General features: G+C 40.2%; 1 protein-coding gene across 1 annotated transcript in view; it reads right to left on the bottom strand.

Moving 5' to 3' along the window:
* Prag1 (PEAK1 related, kinase-activating pseudokinase 1) overlaps positions 1–19,757 on the bottom strand; it is a 51,810-nt gene that overhangs the window by 19,861 nt on the left and 12,192 nt on the right. The window contains exon 4 of the mRNA XM_020152912.2: positions 1,922–2,079. Coding sequence (XP_020008501.2) covers positions 1,922–2,079 — 158 coding nt within the window. The remainder of the gene's footprint in view (positions 1–1,921; positions 2,080–19,757) is intronic.

Raw genomic sequence — 19,757 nt, 5'->3', positions numbered from 1 at the left:
CCGGGGATTGAACCCAGGGCCTTGGCACTTGCTAGGCAAGTGCTTTAGCACTTGAGCCACGCCGCCAGCCCTCTTGCCAGCTTCAAATTTGGGTCTGGTATACAGTCATAAGAAGGAGTAGGAGATAGAAATGGTTGGCTCGTAGGAGTCAGTCTGCTGGCAAGGTACACACCTTACTGATCTTGGAACCCAAATTTTGAGGTGCTTTTCCACTGAGTAACTGACATGTGATAAAGAAATAATCATAAAAATAGTCATTTTAATTCATGTTGTTCAGAAACTAACATGAGAAAATGTCTTAATTGGGTTTCCCCATGGCCATCACAAACCTCTGGCAGCTTCCTATGTCCTACCCCCGCAGACTGGTCTTGGAGCCTTGTACCTCCAGCCCCAGCATCCCACCAACCTCACGTCCCTTTCTCCCTTACTGTATCCACTACAGAGCATCAGACTGGTCTCTCTCTCCCAAGGGGCACTGCTCCCTCTTTCTGGTGCCTCTGGTCCCTCTTTCTGTTTCCATAACCTAGAAAGCCCTCTGCTCCTCACATCCACCTCCTCAACTCCAACCACACTGCAGACATGAACTGAAGTCCCACCTTCTCGAAAATCCTTCCTTAAACCTTCCTTTGGAATTTTCTCTCCTGGAAGCCTCTGTAAACCTTTATGTTTTGGGCAGCCCAGTTTCCTATCTTATTTCATCTACCAATGTTTCATGTGTTCTAATCTTATCTTTCCTAGTGAGTCTTAAGAGCCCTGAGAACAGACATCATGACTTACTGAGAAGCTAAGTGGTGAACCCAAACAATTATGTCCAGTTCTCATCAATACCTCCTGGCTGGTGGCTGACAGAGGGGTTCACTGTAGATCACTCTCTCAGAAGTGGTCACAATTCTCAAGAGAGTGAATCAGAGCTGATCAGCATAAGAGTTAATGGTTTAAATGCCCAGCCTCCCAGGAAATAATCTGCCTCATTGAATTTTTTGGACAATGGGTTGGGAAAAGGAAGAAGATAGGAGCCGGAAAAATCTGCAGAAAAAGAAAGTCGTTTTTTGCTACATTCCCCCCCCAAATTAACAGTAAGATATTTCCTGTTTTCAAATGAGAGTTAGCAGAGGTTTCCCATCAGAACTGATGGGAATACACAGTCTGATTTACAATACATGATTTTGCCTTAGCAGGTACCCATCTTTTAGACAGAAAAATGTTACTGACAGCAAATTTACAACAGAGCCCTCTACTCCAACATCACCTAGGAGAAGAAATACTTCCATAGGAATGAGAAAGAAAGGCATGTGAGCACATGTCTATACTTACATGTTAAGGCAGGTCTAAGATGTAAGAGGACACAGTCACAAAGAATGTCGAAGGGGTGAGAGGTTTTAAATATTACCCAGCCAGGACACAAGTACAGAAAGTCAAGGAGTTCCTTTTTAAGAGCCTTCGCAATCAGGATTAGCCACATATTATGCTTTAGTGGTACAGAATGGGCGATGCTTGGTGACCTGATGAAACCTTCATGCTTAATTAACAGCCATTTATGTAAACACCTTCCATGTCCAAAATGAGACAGAGAGACACACATGCACAGAGGGCAAAGCTGGTGGTTAGTGTAGAACTAAACCTGATGAGAGAAAGCAGACATATACACAGGAGGCTTGCTACCCAAGGAATCAGGACCTTCCAACGTGCTTTCAACCTCAACCCCCTCCTGCCTGTTGTCATGCCAATGCTCTTATAATTACAGTGCAGTATGGACAGGGGGAATGAATTTCAACTGCTCCTCAGTACGGTTCATTTCATGGAGAAAGCAGGACCAAGGCAGTAGGCCTTGCTCAGCCCTTCCAAATCTTGGCAATCAACAAAGGCCTGGCTCACAGATCCAGGAGAATCTAAACCTGTCCATCAAGGGCCAATCTGTTACCTCCATCGCTGCATGTCCTGGAGTCCGAGGCCAGGCTGTCCGTGGAACCAGTGGTGAAGCTGACGTGGACACCCCTGAAGGATGGGCTGAGGCTTTCTGCAGAGCCCTGGCTCACCTTTTCCAAATCAGAGCTGCTCTTGTTCATTTTTAAAAGGTGCCTGGAAAATGTAGGAACAGATAATGAAAGTGATTCAGTTGGTTTCTATTCAGAGGTCGATGGACCATGAACCTGGCAAATGACAGCAAGTTAAAAAAAAAAAGATTCTGGGGAGAGAGAACAGGGGTTTATCTGAAACCTTATGCACGTGAAAGGCAGGAAATTTCCTGAATTTGGTTAGAAGAGAGTCTATGAAATTCAGACCAGCATCAAAATCCAGACTTGGAAGGAGCTGAGCCTGCATTTTGACCTATCTGCCAAAGCATTCATGCATCTATTATGTCTGCCAAAGCATGTCTAAAGAGAAAAGGTCAAGCATTATCATTCAAGCCAATGGATAGACCTACATAGATGGGAACTTTGTGCAAGATCCCAAGTGAATTGTAAACCAGGACCAAACACATAAAGCTTCTGTATTTGCCTGTTATTCTTTCCCTGGCTTGGAAGGGTTTAGGTTGTTCCTTGAAATTAAGGAAAGCTTTATTTAAAACTTAACAAGACTTCCAGTGAAATGCCTAGATAGTCTTAAGTTAAGTCTCTTTCTTGAATCATGGAATCTGCCCTTTGGTTTCCTATGAAATTTTTTGCTGAGTCTCTAAGATACCATTGCCATCAAATGAGAGACAGGAATACCAACTTCAAGGAAAAAGAATTAGCCCTGAAGAAAACACTTCCATTATTGGGAGGAGTGTTTAGCTCATGGATTTCTCCTTCCCCCTGTCTAAGAACCACATGAATGTTCACTTCTAAGCTGACATTTTCACCATGAAATGAGTCAGATCACAATCAACTCAGCTCTTTCCCTGTTGGTCGTAACCCATTTTTATCTAAACTGCTATTTCCTGATGGTTTTCCTGTTTCTACTAAGGCATATCTTCATCTCAGTATCTGCTATAGGAAATGCACAACACAGCATTGATTTGCTTCAGAGCTGCCTTACTTAAATGTACATGACCTTACCGGCCAAGAGTTCATTGATTGTTCTGTGTGTTCAACATTGCCAGGACCTGGCTTAGTTTGCATAGCACTGGAATCCCTTGTTTTTAATAGAATAGTTTAGAGCAAGTTTGTTTGCTACCATGAAAAGTGCTCCTCAGAAAGCATACTGCTCCTCCTCATTCTCAGCCACATAAAAAATGTTTTAAAACTGTTAAATATTATGTGACCGTGACAGCAATGTTTACAACTAACAGTTGTAAACAACTAATATTTCAGTATCACTGCCAGGATCTTACAAATAATCCTTAGGAAGTGCTGTATTAGGAAATAATCTGTATTTAATCCTCTGGCAAAATACAGTCACAGAAAGTCTCTTACAATATTTTTATCCTCATTGGATCCATCAATAGTGTTATGGTTTGAATCTGAAATATTTGCCCAAAGCTCATGTGAAGGCTTGCTTCCCAATGCAGCAGGGGTCACAGGTGAGGCCTTTGGGAGGTGATTGGATCATGGGTGCTCTGACCTTATAGATGGATTAATCCAATTATGGGTTCATAATTTAATGAAAGAGCGAAACTTTAGGAAATGAGTTGGAGGTCATTGGGAGCATGCCATTGTGGCTATAGTTTGTTCCCAAACCCTTCCTCTTTTTTCTTTCAGCTTCCTGGCCACCATAAGGTGAGCAGCTGTGCTCCATTGTCTGCTCCCTGACATGATGCTCTGCCTCACCACAGGCCCAGAATCAATGGGTCCAAATAACCATGAATGAAAACTGTGAGCCAAAGTAAATCTTTTCCTCTTTTAAGTTGATTTTCTTGAGTATTCCATCACCGTGATACAAAGCTGACTAACAAGTCTTTCTCAGACAAGTCAGGAATATGAAGTTGTGATGAGGACAGCCCTTCAGTGTAGGACAGAAGCCGGCCCTAGGGTAATCCAGCTACTTTGTCCCCTCCAAAGTAGTCTCTAGAGTCTCTTGACATCCAGCCCCCAGACCCAGACAATCACCAAGGGAGAAACTCTAGCATCCTGGCTCTAAGCTAACATAGCACCCTATTCCACAAACTTAGAAAACACTTGATAAGTTGTGTGTAAACTGACCAAACCAAACTTAAGAAACTCATAAATACGATCACATGTGAGCATACACACACACACCAGAGAGAGAGAGAAACAGCCATGCTTGAAAGAGAAATCCATGGTGCCACATGTGAAGAGGGAACTCAACACCAGAGCCTTTCAGGAGTGTGGCAGTACTAAGTGCATGCTTGCTGTAGGAATTAGTTGATACTCTTTATCAACCTGAGAAAGTTTGTTTCTACCCTAAGTTTTCTAAGAGTTTTATATTTTAAAACAATTTATAGTTATTAATGTTATCAAATGCTTTTCTACATCTATGGAAAATTCTTGTGTGTTTTGATTCAGGGTCTTACTATACAGTCCAGACTGGCCCAGGACTTGCTCTGTAGCCCAGGCTGGCCTGGAACTCATGATCCCCCTGCCTCAGCCTCTCAAGTGCTGCAATTACAGTTGTGTGCAATCATGCCCAGCTTACTAACTTCACTTTTTAAATTTTAAGTAAATTTATTTCTAAACCGATACACAAAATTGTAAAAATTATACATATTAATAGGATCCTATGTTATATTACTAATAACAAAAGTAAATAAATAAATAAATAAATAAACCTTGAAGTGGCCAAACCAAGTATTTGCAACCCACATAACTGACTGGTGTTCAGAATAGAAAAAGAATGTCTATACATATAAGAAACAGATAAATGGCCTCAATTGAAAAGGGAAATGAACAGGCAACTCACAAGAGAAGACGGGTGAAAGGCATGCATGAGAAGACAACCCACCTTCCTAGTGATCAGATTATAAATAAAACAAGATTTCATTTCACAGCCATCAGACTGAACTGGCAATATCAGGTACTGTTAAGAATATGGGAAAACTGGAACTTTCTTGCATTGTCTGTGGGACCATAGATTCACACACATGTGCACACATGCACACACACAATTTTTTTTTTGGGTTTGAACTCAGGGCTTCGCACTTACTAGGCAGGTGCTCCTACCACTTGAGCCCACCTCCAGCCCAAACCCACATAATTTAAATAATCTTGAAAGTTAAATGTGCACAATCCTATAACCCAGTATGAAGAAAGGAAGGATGGAAGGAGGGAGGGAGACAGAAAAGAAAAGAGAAAAAAGAAAAGAAAAGAATCAAGAAACAAAATCTTAGGAATGATAACTGTTTCACACGAACTGCATCAAAAAACTGCCATCCTGGAAACTTGTGCCATCCGCACTCTGAGGATTGCCACTTTAATTAGGGAATGAGCAAAAAACTTTAATTAGGATTGCCACTTTAATTAGGGAATGAGCAAATTTAAAAATCAAAGGAAATCTTGCCATCAAAGCACAGACTTACAGTCAAGCTGTTTTTGATTCTTCAGTATGTATATACAGTAGACTTCTTAAGAATCCCCGGAAAAACCTTAATATCCCAAAGGTGACTTTTCTGAGCCCTCCTGGAGTGTTTTGTCAGATGTAAGGCCAAATGGCAATAAGAATGCACTTAACAATGTACAGCAAGACTATACTTATTTTTTAAATGGCACATTTCCCTTATTAATACTTTGATTTGTATTTCATAAAACTGGTGCAAACCTTCTAGAAAATGAAATCTAATGTGTAATTTTAAGCAAGTGGCTTCAATGGAGAACAGCCACACACTAGTCTTTGCCCTGTTTGGGGACTAGCATTCTTATCAGCTCCAGCAAGTGTGGCCTCCACAGATGTATTTGCTCTCTCCATGTGATAAATGACTTGTTCTTGCTCACACTTCCTTTCCTGCCTCCCACTGTTGATTAGGGACAGGGTCACAGAAGAGCTGTGTGAAATCCATGCCTCGGTGGCACAGCGTCCTTCCAGACTCAGCCCTGCAGCTGCTGCCAGAGCTTTCAGAATGGCTTTTCCCCCCATTGTCCTTGGAGAGCAAAGCTTTGCAAGAGTGGCCTCCATCGAACGTTGGTAGAAAGCTAGAAAAAAAAAAAAAATCCAGCCGGAAGAGCCATCTGCCAGATTTCCTCATTCATAGGAACAAGTAACTTCTAAAAATACCCCGAGCTTCTAGAATGAGAGCTTTTAGAATGTCCACGATTCTTAATGGAGGCCATGCCCCAGCGTGCGTGGCAAAGACCATATCTCAAACTTCACATGGTTGCTAAAACTCTCAGTCAACAGCACATCTTACAGTATGACTGAGGCAAATTTTCATTCTCGCTGCCTGGTTTGCTTTAGCTCACAGACACATGGCAGAGAGCTTGTTGTCTCTGGAGCTGAAGATTTGCAAGTAATAATACCAGGGGGCAGTTTGAGACTAACTCTCAAATTCTATTCTCAAATTCAAATTCTAGCAAACATTCATACCACCAAGGCTGGGGATAGGTCACATTCTTTACTAAATGTGGATAAGACCTAAAGGAAAGTTTAAAGAGTAACAGAGCTTTGAAAGTATAGCTAAAAATTTAAGAGGAAGTGAAAAGTTGGTTTTAGACTGTAACAATCAAAAGAATAGGAACGTCTTACCATCCTAGAGTCCAGCCTCATGTGCCGTCCTCATCAGCATGGCCTCCTGAGCCCTGTGACAAGCTGGTCAGTGACTTCAGGGTCCCTTGGAGCAGCTCTTTGAGGGTGACATGCTGGCAGCAAATTCAGCCCTGAGTGCCTGTCAGGCTGCTGTGAATTCCCCGGCACTGGGAGCTCCGTTTCCCCTCAGTTCCTCTCTGACTTTTCTATAAAATGCACTTCCTGCATAAGCACAGGAAAATAGGGACGGCTCTGCCTCTCTGATCTGCAGCTTTTAATCTCTAATTGTCTTATTTGGTTCCATGATCAGAAGAAATTCCAACACACTCTAATACATCAAATTTCTCCCTAACTATTTTGTACTGTTTTGCAGCCACAAAAATCAGGAAGTTGTTCAAGTTTGCTTGCTGAATACCCTGTTTTTAACTTCTCTTTTGCTGTATGAGTTGCAATGTATTCTCCTTGCTGTCTGTCCCAAATACCATCCCCAGGTTTTTCAGCATTGGATACAGATTGTCCGCTCTGTGCCAAGGGCCATGTTAGCGGTGAGGGGATGCAATGGTGGGCAGAGCTGGCAAGACCTCCGTGCTTCAGTGAGCCTGTTACCTGGAAGTATTATCAAACTCCTCTAGAGAGAGGTCAAGTCCATTTTCAGAGAGATTTGCAGTCTTGGAGTAGAGCATCCTGACTCAAAATCTGTCTGGAATACTGCTCTCATCACAACGGCTGACCATGCAGAGTCCTACACAGAGCTCCTATGAGGATCTTCTACGTTGGCCACCATATTGGATGAACTCACATGTTCCATGCGGCAGAAACACACATTTCAGATTTTCTTTGACAATCTCATTTTCTAATATTCCCCCTCACTGCCTATAGATAAGAAAACATGCCTAAATTCCCAATCTGTTCAAAAAAAGAAACCCTGATTTAGGTTGATATATCACCACTTCTCCTCACAAATCCTTTGTTCCAAGTTCATCTTCCGTTTGCCCCCAAACCATCCAGGATTCCTTCTCTTCTCCCAACCTGGGCTCAGATGAACTGCTCCCCCTCTCTTTCAAACTTTCCAGCCTTAAGCTTCGGCATCCATTTCACTTACCTACAAATTCCTCCCACACCATTTCAGTCTTCTCTGACTGGTCCTCCTCTTTGTAACTCACACTGAATCACTTTGCTGAACATTTGGTCATAATCCTGGCTAAGTTATAATTGTTTCATGTGAAATTGGCTGGTTACCATCCCCAAATTACAGACGGGTCGAGGAGCTGTGTCACAGGCAGGATGTTCTAGAATACACAGTAATTATTAAATAGTTCATGTTTAAGTTTATCTGCCTCTGTTTCAATATCTCAGTAGCATCTGGAGAATAAATACATTCTTTAAGAAAGAATTAAACTTGCATGGCAAAACTTGTGAAAAACAGTACCACTAAGCAACTGACAAGCTTCCAGAACACGGAATGAATAGGGCAACCTTTCTCTTGTCTACAAAATACAATAGCCCTAAAACATTTTGAATTTGAATGAATCTTATGGTTGAATTTTTTTTTTTCAGAAGGTGGGAATGGAAAGGCAGGTCACTAAAGTGGAAATGTCTTTATTATTTTTGTCTTGGATGTTTTTTATGAAGATGCCATGAGTTATTTTTGCAAGTGCCCAAGGGCCACCTGACAGGACTGAGGGGAGCCACTCAGCTCTGGGGCATGTTTTCCACACTGACTTATTTGCATGTATAAATATAGAAAGCCACTTCATCTGTGGTTAGATGACCTGTGTGGTTCCCATGATACAGGCCTGTTCATTTGCATTTGCAGTGAATGCTCTAGCAGTTCTGCTGGGACACTACCTTTTGGTTCAACTTTGCATTCACCAGAAGCCATTTAAAAATGAGAATAAAAAATAAAAATGGGAATAAAGCCATAATTATTTTAAAAGATAGGGAAACTGTGATATCGTGAAATATATCTTTGGTTTTTGCCCCAGTTTCCTTGTTATTAAAGTTCCTGAAATTCTTGGAATCTCCAAAGTGGGTTTTTTTTCCCTTTCTTTCTTTCTTTTTGTGTATGAATGAGCTGACTGATGGCTGGCAGCCCGTAGGAAACTTCTGGATGGGGGTTGGTCACAGCAAAAGACCAAGGCAGGGGAGAGGAGAGGGGCTGCAGGTTAGGTTGAGTACCAATGGTGAATGATTTAATCAAGCATGCCTATGTAACAAAGCCTCTAGAAAGCCAAAGGGAGGATTTAGAGAGCTTTGGGAAGATGCAGAGATTCCTGGAGGGGGGGGTGTACCAGAAAAGGCATGGAAGATTCACACACCTAACTGCAGGCCTTCATCTGTGCCTCTCTCCATTTGGTGTTCATCAGTTTCCTTTGTGATATATTTTGTAATAAACCCTTAGATGGAAGCAAGTGTTTCCCTGAGTTCTGTGAGCCATCCTAGCAGATTAACCAAGCCTGAGGGGGTTATAGGAATCCTGATTCATAGCCAGTTGGTCAGAAGCACAGGTAAAACAACCTGGGGCTTGCAATTGGCATCTCTCCCTGTCTCTCTTCTCTCTCTCTCTCTCTCTGCATGTGTGTGTGTGTGTGTGTGTGTGTGTGCGCGTGTGTGCACATTTATGTGTGTAAGGGACAGTCTCATGGATGGAGCCCTCAAGTTGTGGGTGATAGTCACAGAGCAGAATTAAATTAGAGGATACTCAGCTTGTGACCCTTATAGAACTAATTGCTTTCTTAATGTGTGGGGGAAAGTATTTGGCTTTTCACATATTCAGTCACAGAAGTTGTCTGTGTAGATTGTTGAATAAGGGTATTAGACAGACTGAGTTTCTTTTTTCCTGTTGTTATAGTTTAGATCTGGAACATCCCCCCAAAACTTATGGGTTGAAGGCTTGGTCTCCAATGCAGCAATGTTGAGAGATGGGGCTTTGGAAGTGACTGGATCAAGAAGTCACTGACTTCATTAATGGGCTAATCTTTGATAGATTCACAATTTGATGACATTATTGGGAGGTGGTAGAAACCTTAGGAGGTGGGGCCTAGTTTGAGGAAGTAGGTCACTGGGGACTTACCCCAAGGGTGCTTTATTTACAGCACCTTCTCTCCCTTTGCTTCCTGGCCACCATGAGGACAGCAGGTGACACTCCCCTGCCAATGATGTTCTGCCTCACCTCAGACTCAAAGCAATGAAGTCAGGCAAACATGAACTGAAATCTCTGAAACTGTGAGCCAAAATAAATCTCACTTCCTTTTAAGTTGTTTTCTCAAGTATTTTGTCAGAGTGATAGAAAGCTGATTAACACACCTATATTCCCAGAAAAACATGCACATATACACAGAGTGTAGGTTGCTAGTTGGTTTTAGTGAAGGATCAAAATGCTTAAATTGATCAACAGAAATTTGCAAGCATTTACCCTGCAAAAAGCGCCATGTTGTCATTGAAAGGTACAAATATCTGTTGAGGACTGATCATTCAGATCTCAGGGAAAACAAAACAAAACAAAAGCAGTCTTGTTTGTGACCCCAGTCTTCATTGTTGTGTCCTTTCCTAGAGATGGGCTGGGTTTCTGGGTTCAAGGGTGAGGATGGCAGATGGCTAGAGTGTCCTAGGTGGGGAGGTTTCAGTGAAGGCTTAAAATAGAGATGGAGTAGTAGAGGTGCAGACAAGATTGTTGAAGAACTCAGCAGCCTGACCAGTTCATTGCCCAACTCACTACATTTATCTTCAATGCAATCTCCTAAGAACCACGTGGCCCCAACCTAAAGGCTGGAAAATCACCTGTCCACACAAGAGAGGAAGATGAGAAGAGGAGATGAAAAGAGAATAACAAATGGAAGCTAAAGACTAAACAACTGCAATCCACAGAAGGGCACCTCCCACCAGCTGCCCTGCCTGCAGGTGGTCACAGGATGGCAGGGCCCTCAGAAGCCTCTGGGAAGAGTAGCTATGCATGGAATTGAGTAACTTCCTAAATGGATTTCAGAGTCACCTAGGAGGGCCACCATTGTAGTGAAGAGAATAAACACTGGGGGTCCCCTGCTTAGTAGCTATGTGTCTTGAGAAAAGGCACTCAATTTCTCTGTGTTTCAACTTTCCATTTATGGTATGAAGACAACAGGAATGCTTTATTTCTCAGGGGTATTAGAAAGATTCAAGGAATTAATATTTATAAACTGCTAAAAATAGCACCAGGTATATAGAAAGTGTCAGTTAAATTGGGTTTGGATGGATGAATGGGTTAACAGAGAGAAGCCTTCAGCAGCCTCCAATACACTAAGCCATTCTTTCTGCTACCTGTATAGATGCAGAATCAGGTAGGCTAGAGAGTTCACCCCACCTTGATGCTTCCACTTTTATTATGGCATTTTTAAGGAGCATCAAGGAAGAAATATAACCAGGACAATGTTTTAAGGACATACAGTATTCTAAAATACCAGAAAGTGTTGGTTTGTCATTCTGAAACTAAGTAGTCAAGAGATGGATCACTTATTTATAGTACAGCCCAGATCCAGGAACCAACACAATCCCCAGTCAATCAGTGTGCTTAGCTCTACCACCTGCTTTCATTACAGGAAGATCTAGGGGAAAAAAAATAAAACAAAACAAAAAACCCACTTTTATTGTATTAGCTTGCCTTCTCCTGAAAAAAAAGAATCTTTTTTGGGCACCATCCCTTGGGATGATGGAACTTAGGATTCTGGTTTTTACCTATTCCTTTAAGAATTCATCCACCAAGATCACTCATTCCTGGTGGGAATCTTTTTGTCTCTAGAGTATTGGTTTTGGTACCTCTGCTTTCAGAATTCTTTGACCTTTCTTGACTGGCAAGTATTTCAAGTTCACTATGTGGATGTAGCACCTGAGCCTAACTATTTGGTTTAAGAAATCAGTATAAATACTAAACTTCATTTCTACCCTCCTGGCTTAGGAAGCTACTTGGAACGAAGCTGCCAAGATGGGCTGTTTCCCCACTCTCCAAGCTGGTCTAGCTGTTGTCCAATAAGGATCAGAAACTCTCACAGGTCCTCTCCACACTCCCAGGGAGGCCAGTTCTTCCACACTCCCTTCTCTCAATAGCTCCATTTTCCTATTTTCAGACTTGGCTAAAATCTCCCCACTTTGGGTCACCCCAAAATATGCCACCCTTACCCATTCACTGGAAAGCACACAACCAAACAGGCTGGGGCCACAATTAATTCATGCTAGATCCTCTGGCTCCCAGGCAATGCTCGTACTTTTTTCAATGATTCAGTCTCTCTTTTTGTGTGTATTTAAGGTCAAGTGCAGAGAGATGAGACAATTGTATTCCTCAGTAATGACATACTTTCACATTGTTCTGCATTTTAGTTTTATCCTATATACCATCTTTAATTTTCTACTTTCCCAACATCTCATTTCTAGGTATGCATACTATACTTGGTATCTATTAGTTTATATCTTGAATTTATCCTTTTTTTTAAAACTAGGAAGGATTCATTTTTTTTTTTAAATGAGGTCTCATGTAGCCCAGGATGGCTACAAACTCATGATCCTCTTGTTTCAATCTTTTGAGTGCTAGGATTACAGAAGTGCACCGAGACACTCAGCTCAGGTTTGTCTTTTTTAAAAGTACAAGGTTAAATTAAAGAAGATACAAATAAATTGAAAGCCATCGCATGTGTATGTGTTAAAAGACTTAATATTGTTACGGTGCTAATATGACCCAAAGTGATCTACAGACTCAATGAAATCCATATCAAAATCATAATGGTATTTTTTTCTTTTGCAGAAACAAGGTACCACAAATAGTCAAAACAATATTGTCTAAGAGCAAAGTTGGAAGTCTCATATTTCCTAATTTGAAATTTGTCACAAAATTAGAGTAGTAAAAACAATGTGGCACTGGCATAAAGACAGATGTATAGACCACTGAAATAAACTAGAGAGCCCAGAAATAAACCTTTTATGTAGAGACAGATCACTTTCAACAAAGGTGCCAAGACCATTTAATGGGGGGAAAGACAGTCTTTTCAACAAATGGTGCTAGGAAAACATCCATGTGCAAAAGAGTGAAGCTGGGTCCTTACCTAATGTCATAAACAAAAACTAACCCAAAATGGATCAAAGACCTAAATGTAAGACTGAAAACTATAGAACTATTAGAAGGAAACAGGAGAAAAGCTTCATGACATTGGATTTGGCAATGATTTCTTGGGTATCACACCAAAAGCACACACAACAAAAGAAGAAAATAGATAAATTGAACTGGATCAAAGTTAACACTCTTTACGCATCAATGGATACAATCCACAGTAAAAAACAACTCACAGAATGGGAGAATATGTATCTTCAAATTCTACATCTGATAAGGGGTTAATTAACCAGAGTATATAAAGAACTCCTATAACTGGACAACAAAAAACAGTTTAAAAATGGGCAAAGGACTTAAAAGACATTTTCCAAAGAAATTTACAAGTGGCCAGTAAGTACATGAAAGGATCTTTGATATCACTAATCATTAAGAAAATGCAAATCAAAACCACAATGAGGTAATACTATTACGGTAGCTAATATTAAAAAAAAAAAGGAGAGTCTAGGTGTGGATGTGTACGCCTATGATCCCAGCACTCTGGAGGCTAAAGCAAAAGGATCTCAAGTTCAAAGACACATGGAGACCTCCAAGCCAGCTGGGGATACATATAAGGACCTTGTTCCAAAAGCAAAAACAAACAACAGTAAATAAAAAGTGGTGGAGATAAAGTGGAGAGAACCTGGAATTCTTGTGTACTACTGGTGGGAATACAAAATGGTGCAGCAGTTATGGAAAACAGTATGGCAGTTCCTCAAAAAATTAAAAATTGAGTTACAAAATGGTCCAGTATATATCCAAAAAAACTGAAAGTAGGGTCTAGAGGAGATTTTTGTACCCATTGGTCACAGCAGCATTATTGACACTAGCAAAACAAAAAAAGGAAGCAGCCCAAGTATCCACTGACAGGTGAACGGGTAAGCTGAACCTTGGTCAGCTTTAAAATGGAGATTCTGACACACGCTATGACATAGATGAAACTGGAAGACTTTGAGCTAACTGAATAGCTACTCACAACACATAAAATTCTAATATATGAGGTATCTAGAGTAGTCAAATTCAAAGAGACAGAAAACAGAATGGTGGTTGTCAGGGGTTGGGGGAGGGGAAAATGGGGAATTACTGTTCAATGGGTGTAGAGTTTCAGTTTTGCAAGATGGAAAGAATTCTGGAGATACGTATGTACAACAAGGAATGCTCGGTCAGCTCAGTGGATCCATAGGTTCCATATCTGCAGATTCAACCAAACACAGATAGAAAATATTCGGAAATAAAAATGGTATCTTTACTGCATATGTGCGGACTTTTTTCCCCATCATTATTCCCTGAACAATCCAGTATAACAAGGATTTAGCATTTGCATACATTTACATCTTGCATTGCAAAATATATAATCTATAGATGATTTCAGGTTGGAAGAGGATGTGCCTAGGTTATATGCAAATACTTCACAATTTTACATAAAGGATTTGTGCATTCATGGATTTTGTTTGGTATCCCTGGGCGGTCCTGGAATCAATACTCTATATATATTGAGAAATGACTGTACTTACTACCAAGCTGTACATCAAAAATTGTTAAGATTTTGTGTTATGTACAATTTGCCACAGCTTTAAAAAAAACTACTAAAAGTTTAAGAAAATAGCTTTCCTTTAAAAAAAAAGATACAATGCCACTGTGGGTTTCTATTAATTTATGTTAATAAATCTTTAGTCCTTTATTTAAGATCCATCCATGTTTTCATACATACTTTTTCCTATTTTATCATTTTTGCATTTACTTACATGTGTATACATTATTTGGGCCACCTCCTCCTCCGCCTGACCTCCCACCCCTTCCCCTCCTGCACCTACAGGCAGAACCTGTTCCGCCCTCTTGTTCTCAACTTTGTACCAAAAAAACACATAAAAGATAATAAGAAAAACATAGCATTTTTTGCTAACTTGAGATAAAGATAGCTATACAGGGAGATTCCTTGTGTTTCCATGCACATGTGTACTACAACCCACATTGGTTCATCTCTACCAGACCTCTTCACTACTTCCTGGTCACCTTCCCGTAGTGGCCTCTGCCTGTTTAAGATTACTGTACTCGTTCCTATACAGTGAGCACATCAACCACATTCAAACTTTTGGTTTCCTTCTATTTCCCTATCTTCCCCATGCGCAGTCTTCCCTTAGTATGTTACTACTCATGTCCAATAATATTACTGTATTTGTTTTGGGTCTATAATCTACAGATGAGGGAGAATGTGATTTTTGGTCTTCTGAGCCTGACTACCTTCGCTTAACATGGTGTGCTCCAGTTCCATCCATTTACCTGCGAATGACAAATTTCATTCTTCTTTGCAGCTGAATAAAATTCCATTGTGTATAAATACCACATTTTCTTAACTCATTCATTGAAAGTGGGGCATCTTGGTTGTTTCCATAGCTTGGCTATTGTGAATAGCGCTTCAATCAACATGGGTGTGCAGGTGCCTTTGTAGTAACCTGAGTCACATTCCTTCAGGTATATCCCTTAGGTGTGGTATTGCTGGATCATATAGCAGATGTATTTTTAGTTTTTAAGAAGCCTCCATATTGTTTTCCATAGTGGTTGTACTAGCTTACATTCCCACCAGCAGTGTATGAGAGTCCTTTCTTCCCCTGCATCCTCTCCAACATTTGTTGTGGTGGTGTTCTTGATGCTAGCTATTCTAATAGGAGTGAGGTGGAATCTTAGTGTGGTTTTGATTTGCATTTCCTTTATGGCCAGGGATAGTGATCATTTTTTCATGTGTTTTTTAGCCATTTGGATTTCTTCCTTTGAAAAAGTTCTGTTTAGTTCAGTTGCCCATTTCTTTATTGGGTCATTGATTTTGGGGGAATTTAGTTTTTTGCGCTCCCTGTATATTCTGGCTATCAGTCCCTTGTCTGATATATAGCCAGCAAAGATCTTCTCCCATTCTGTGGGTGGTCTCTTCAATTTAGAGAACATTTCTTTTGTTGTGCATGTTTAATTTCATGTAGCCCCATTTGTCAATCCTTTCTCTTAGTTGCTGAGCTGCCTGAGTTTTACTAAGGAAGTCCTTGCCTATACCTATTGCTTCCAGTGTATTCCCTGCTGTTTCCTGTACTAGCTTCAAGGTTTCAGGTCTGATATTAATGTCCTTAATCCACTTTGAGTTGGTATTAGTACAGGGTGACAGACATGGATCTAGTTTCAGTTTTCTGCAGGCAGATAACCAGATAACCACTTCTTCCAGAAACATTTATTGAAGAGGCTGTCTTTCTCCATCGTATGTTTTTGGAAACTTCATCGAAGATTAGGTGAGCATAGTTTCATGGATCTGGGTCCTGAATTCTGTTCCAGTGTTCTTCATATCTGTTTTTGTGCCAGTACCATGCTGTTTTTATGGGTATTGCTTTGTAATGTAGTTTGAGGATGGGTATTGTGATACTTCCTTCATTGTTCTTTTTGCTAAGTATTGCCTTGGCTATTCTCGGCCTTTGTTTCCAGATGAACTTTAGGGTAGATTTTTCAGTCTTAGTGATGAATGTCATTGTGATTTGGATGGGGATTGCATTGAACATATAGATTGCTTTTGGTAGTACAGCCATTTTTACCACGTTGATTCTGCCAATTCATGAGCATGGGAGATCTTTCCACCTTCTGTAGTCTTCTTCAATTTCTTTCTTCAATGGTTTATAGAGGTCACTTACATCCTTCGTTAAGTTTATTCCTAGGTATTTGATTTTTTTTTCTTGAGGCTATTGTAAGTGGAATTGTTTTTCCTATATTCTTTCTCAATCTGTTCATTGTTAGTGTACAGATTTTTGTAAGTTGATTTTGTATCCTTCTACTTTGCTGAAACTGTTTATGGTGTCTAAGATGTTGGGGTGGAGTTTTTCAGGTGTTTAAGGTATAAGATCATGTCATCTTTGAATAGGGGTAGCTTGACTACTTCTTTACCTCTTTGTATTTCTTTTATTTCTTCTTCTTGCCTTATTGCTCTAACTAGGAATTCCAGAACTATGTTGAATAGGAGTGGGGAGAGTGGCACCCTTGTCTCATTCCTGACTTTAAGAGAAATGTCATATGTTCTTTTAGCTTATTGCTTCTGACTTCTGTTAAGTAGTTCATTTCTTACTAATGACATTTCAGTTATCCATTTCTCTAGAGATGAGTATCTGGGTTTGTTTCTATCCCCCTGCTACAATACACAGTGTGGTAATGATCTTCCTGGTACATGTCCCCTTATTGTCCTGTGTGTGTGTTTTATATACTCAATAAAAACTGTGTGTTTGGTATATTCTTATTCTTAATTTAACTAAGCAATGCCATATTATTCTCCAGACAATTGCTTCAGCTGTTACCCTTACCACTAGGGCATGGATAGCTGTTTTCTTCCATCTTTGCCAAAATTTGATATTATCTGACTTGGTAATTCTCACCAATCTGGTGTACATAAAGAATACTATTCCTTAATTTCACATTTCTCTTGAATATTAGTGAGGCTAAGTAGCTCTTATTCTTGTCACACATTTTGGTTTTCCCTTTTGTTGTTAATTGTCTACCCATGTCTCCTGCCCACTTTGCACCGGTTTCCTTACACGGCACTGGTTAGTTTTTAAGAGTGCCTTACATACTCTCTGTGTTGATCTCTTTCAGTTTTTTATCAACTTTTCGATTTTTTTACTCATTGATTCACTGCCTATGGCATCTTCCATTCAACAAAAGTAAATTTTGTTTTATTTTTATTTTTTGGTGATTGCGGGAGCTCTACCACTTAAACCACCCCTCTCCCCACCCTGCTCCCCAGCCCGTTTTTGCTTTAGCTATATTTTGGATAGGATCTGGAACTTTTTGCCCTACCTGGCCTTGAACCAAGACATGCTCCTACTTATGTCTCCCAAGAAACTGGGATTACAGGCACACATCACCATGTCTAGCCCTAGGTGGTAAATTTTAGATTTTAAGGCTTATTTAGCAAATAGCCAGCACATGTGTCTGTATGCCCACCTCTGCACAACCTCCACGTGACACTAATCAATTGTGGTATACTTTCATGCAGTGTGGGTTACTCATGAGCTCCAGAGCAGTACTCCAACTGATCAGACCTGGCATAGAGGATACAACCCAAATGTCCTCATGGTTCAAGAGTATACAGTCATGAAACCTATCTTCCCTTTGATCTGTACATATTAGTAAGAATTATTTTAAGTGATAACTGATTTTAAAATTCCAGACTCACCTTCCCTTTCTTGCTGATCTTCAAGTTCACATTACTTACTAATATGTCCATTTATTTCAACAATTCTTGTATTTATCCTGTGTGTTTTTAATCTCAATAACCTTGACTACCATGTGGAATTCCTAAAGAGCAGAGCCATTTTAAAAAGCTTTCTACAACTCAGAAGCATACAATGGTATCACCAATTATCTACCTAGGTTTTAGACTTTAGAAAAAATTTAAAGTATAGAAAAATTTTGTAGCATAAATGGGTATGAGCTGGCTAAAACCCCAACTACCAGGAAGTTAAGAGGATCATTTGATAGTGACAGATACTATAATTAACTGAAGAATAAAATATCTGAGTGAAAAATAAAGGATTCCTTAATGCATTCTTCATCTGGAAGTTCCCCTTATCACCCAACAAAGAACAATTGTTTATGTAAGTCTGCCTGCCAGAGAAGCACAGAGAATAAGCTTTGCAGGGTATTGGATACAATCTAATTGAAACACGGAATTTTACAAAGTTGTATGGGAACAACATGAACACTTAACACCCAACATTTTTAAGGATCTGCCCAAAGTCAACACAATGAAATACTGAGCAACTTAAACACAGACTTAAACACAGACAATGCTCTTTAAACTCAGAAGCTTATTAGCTGCAGAAAAGGACACCAAAATCATGATAGAAGGAAGTAAAGTCAATCAAGAGAATTCCAAAATAACAACAAAACATTTCATGGGCCACTAACAGGGAAAATTTCTCTCCTATTAGTGACTTCCACACCCCCAAAGCAGGCAAGTCACTCCACGAACAAAGATGGCATGATAGACAGAGGGGGCTTGTTCATGCAGCCCAAGTTTGTGTTTTCCAACATCATTCCCCCTCCCCCACAGAAAACACAAAAAAATCTGTTTCTCAGAGAAACAAAACCACACCCTAGAATTCCTTGCAACTCACTGGTAGAAAAAAAAGTATTTAGATGATTACTACTTGAAAGGAACATTCTTGTGGCAAGAGAGGGCTGGCTCTACACACCTGCTCAGCTTAAGGAAAAAAAAAAAAACAGAGTAATAGAACCTAGTGCAAAAGTGAAGTGTACAATCACTGGAGAGTAATTATTCCATGAATGGATGCATTGTGCCGGCATGCTGTTTGTCTACCTTGAAGCATTAACAATTATTAACCTCAACTTTTTTAACTCAAGGTGACAATGATCTATTGCATGGATTACAATGTGTGTCCAGTGAAAAATCAGGCCACGCATTGTTTAATTTGGTGCAATATGACTTTAAAAGTTAACAATTTCTTGAAGAGATGCAGATATGGACCCATTTTAATGCAATGCAAAACACACTGCTACCTGCTAAAATAGAGGTGGACAGAGCACAAATGCTACCAGGAGACCTGGGTTCAGGATACTTCATATTCCAAGCTACTTGCTTCTTTTTTCAACATTTCTTGAGCACCGAATATGTGCCAAGCATGAAGTTAGGTACTTAACTGGAAGCTGACATAAGCAGCCTACAACTTCCATTTAACAAATATTCCTTGAAATCTACTATGTGTCATACATCAAGGTAGACCTTCTGGAATTATAAATGGCTTAAGTGTGTGCTTTATCTTCAAGGAGCACCTGGCATATTATGTATGTACACACACACACATAAATGGTTATCTACAAGACTGTGCTAATCCTGGCAAAGGAGAGGACTATAACCTAATTTCTCCTGCACACCGGGCTGTGTTTCCCTTTGTGTTATTGAACAGAATGCAGAATCACAGAATGAGGGGAGAATTCAGACCCTATAAGAATCAGTCTTGTCACAGGGAATCAAAGCAGGGGCAAGTCT

Source organism: Castor canadensis, chromosome 14 (assembly GCF_047511655.1).
Source record: "Castor canadensis chromosome 14, mCasCan1.hap1v2, whole genome shotgun sequence".
Classification (NCBI taxonomy): domain Eukaryota; kingdom Metazoa; phylum Chordata; class Mammalia; order Rodentia; family Castoridae; genus Castor; species Castor canadensis.
Note: the sequence above shows the minus strand (reverse complement) of the source record. Positions and strands in the feature narration are given on the sequence as shown.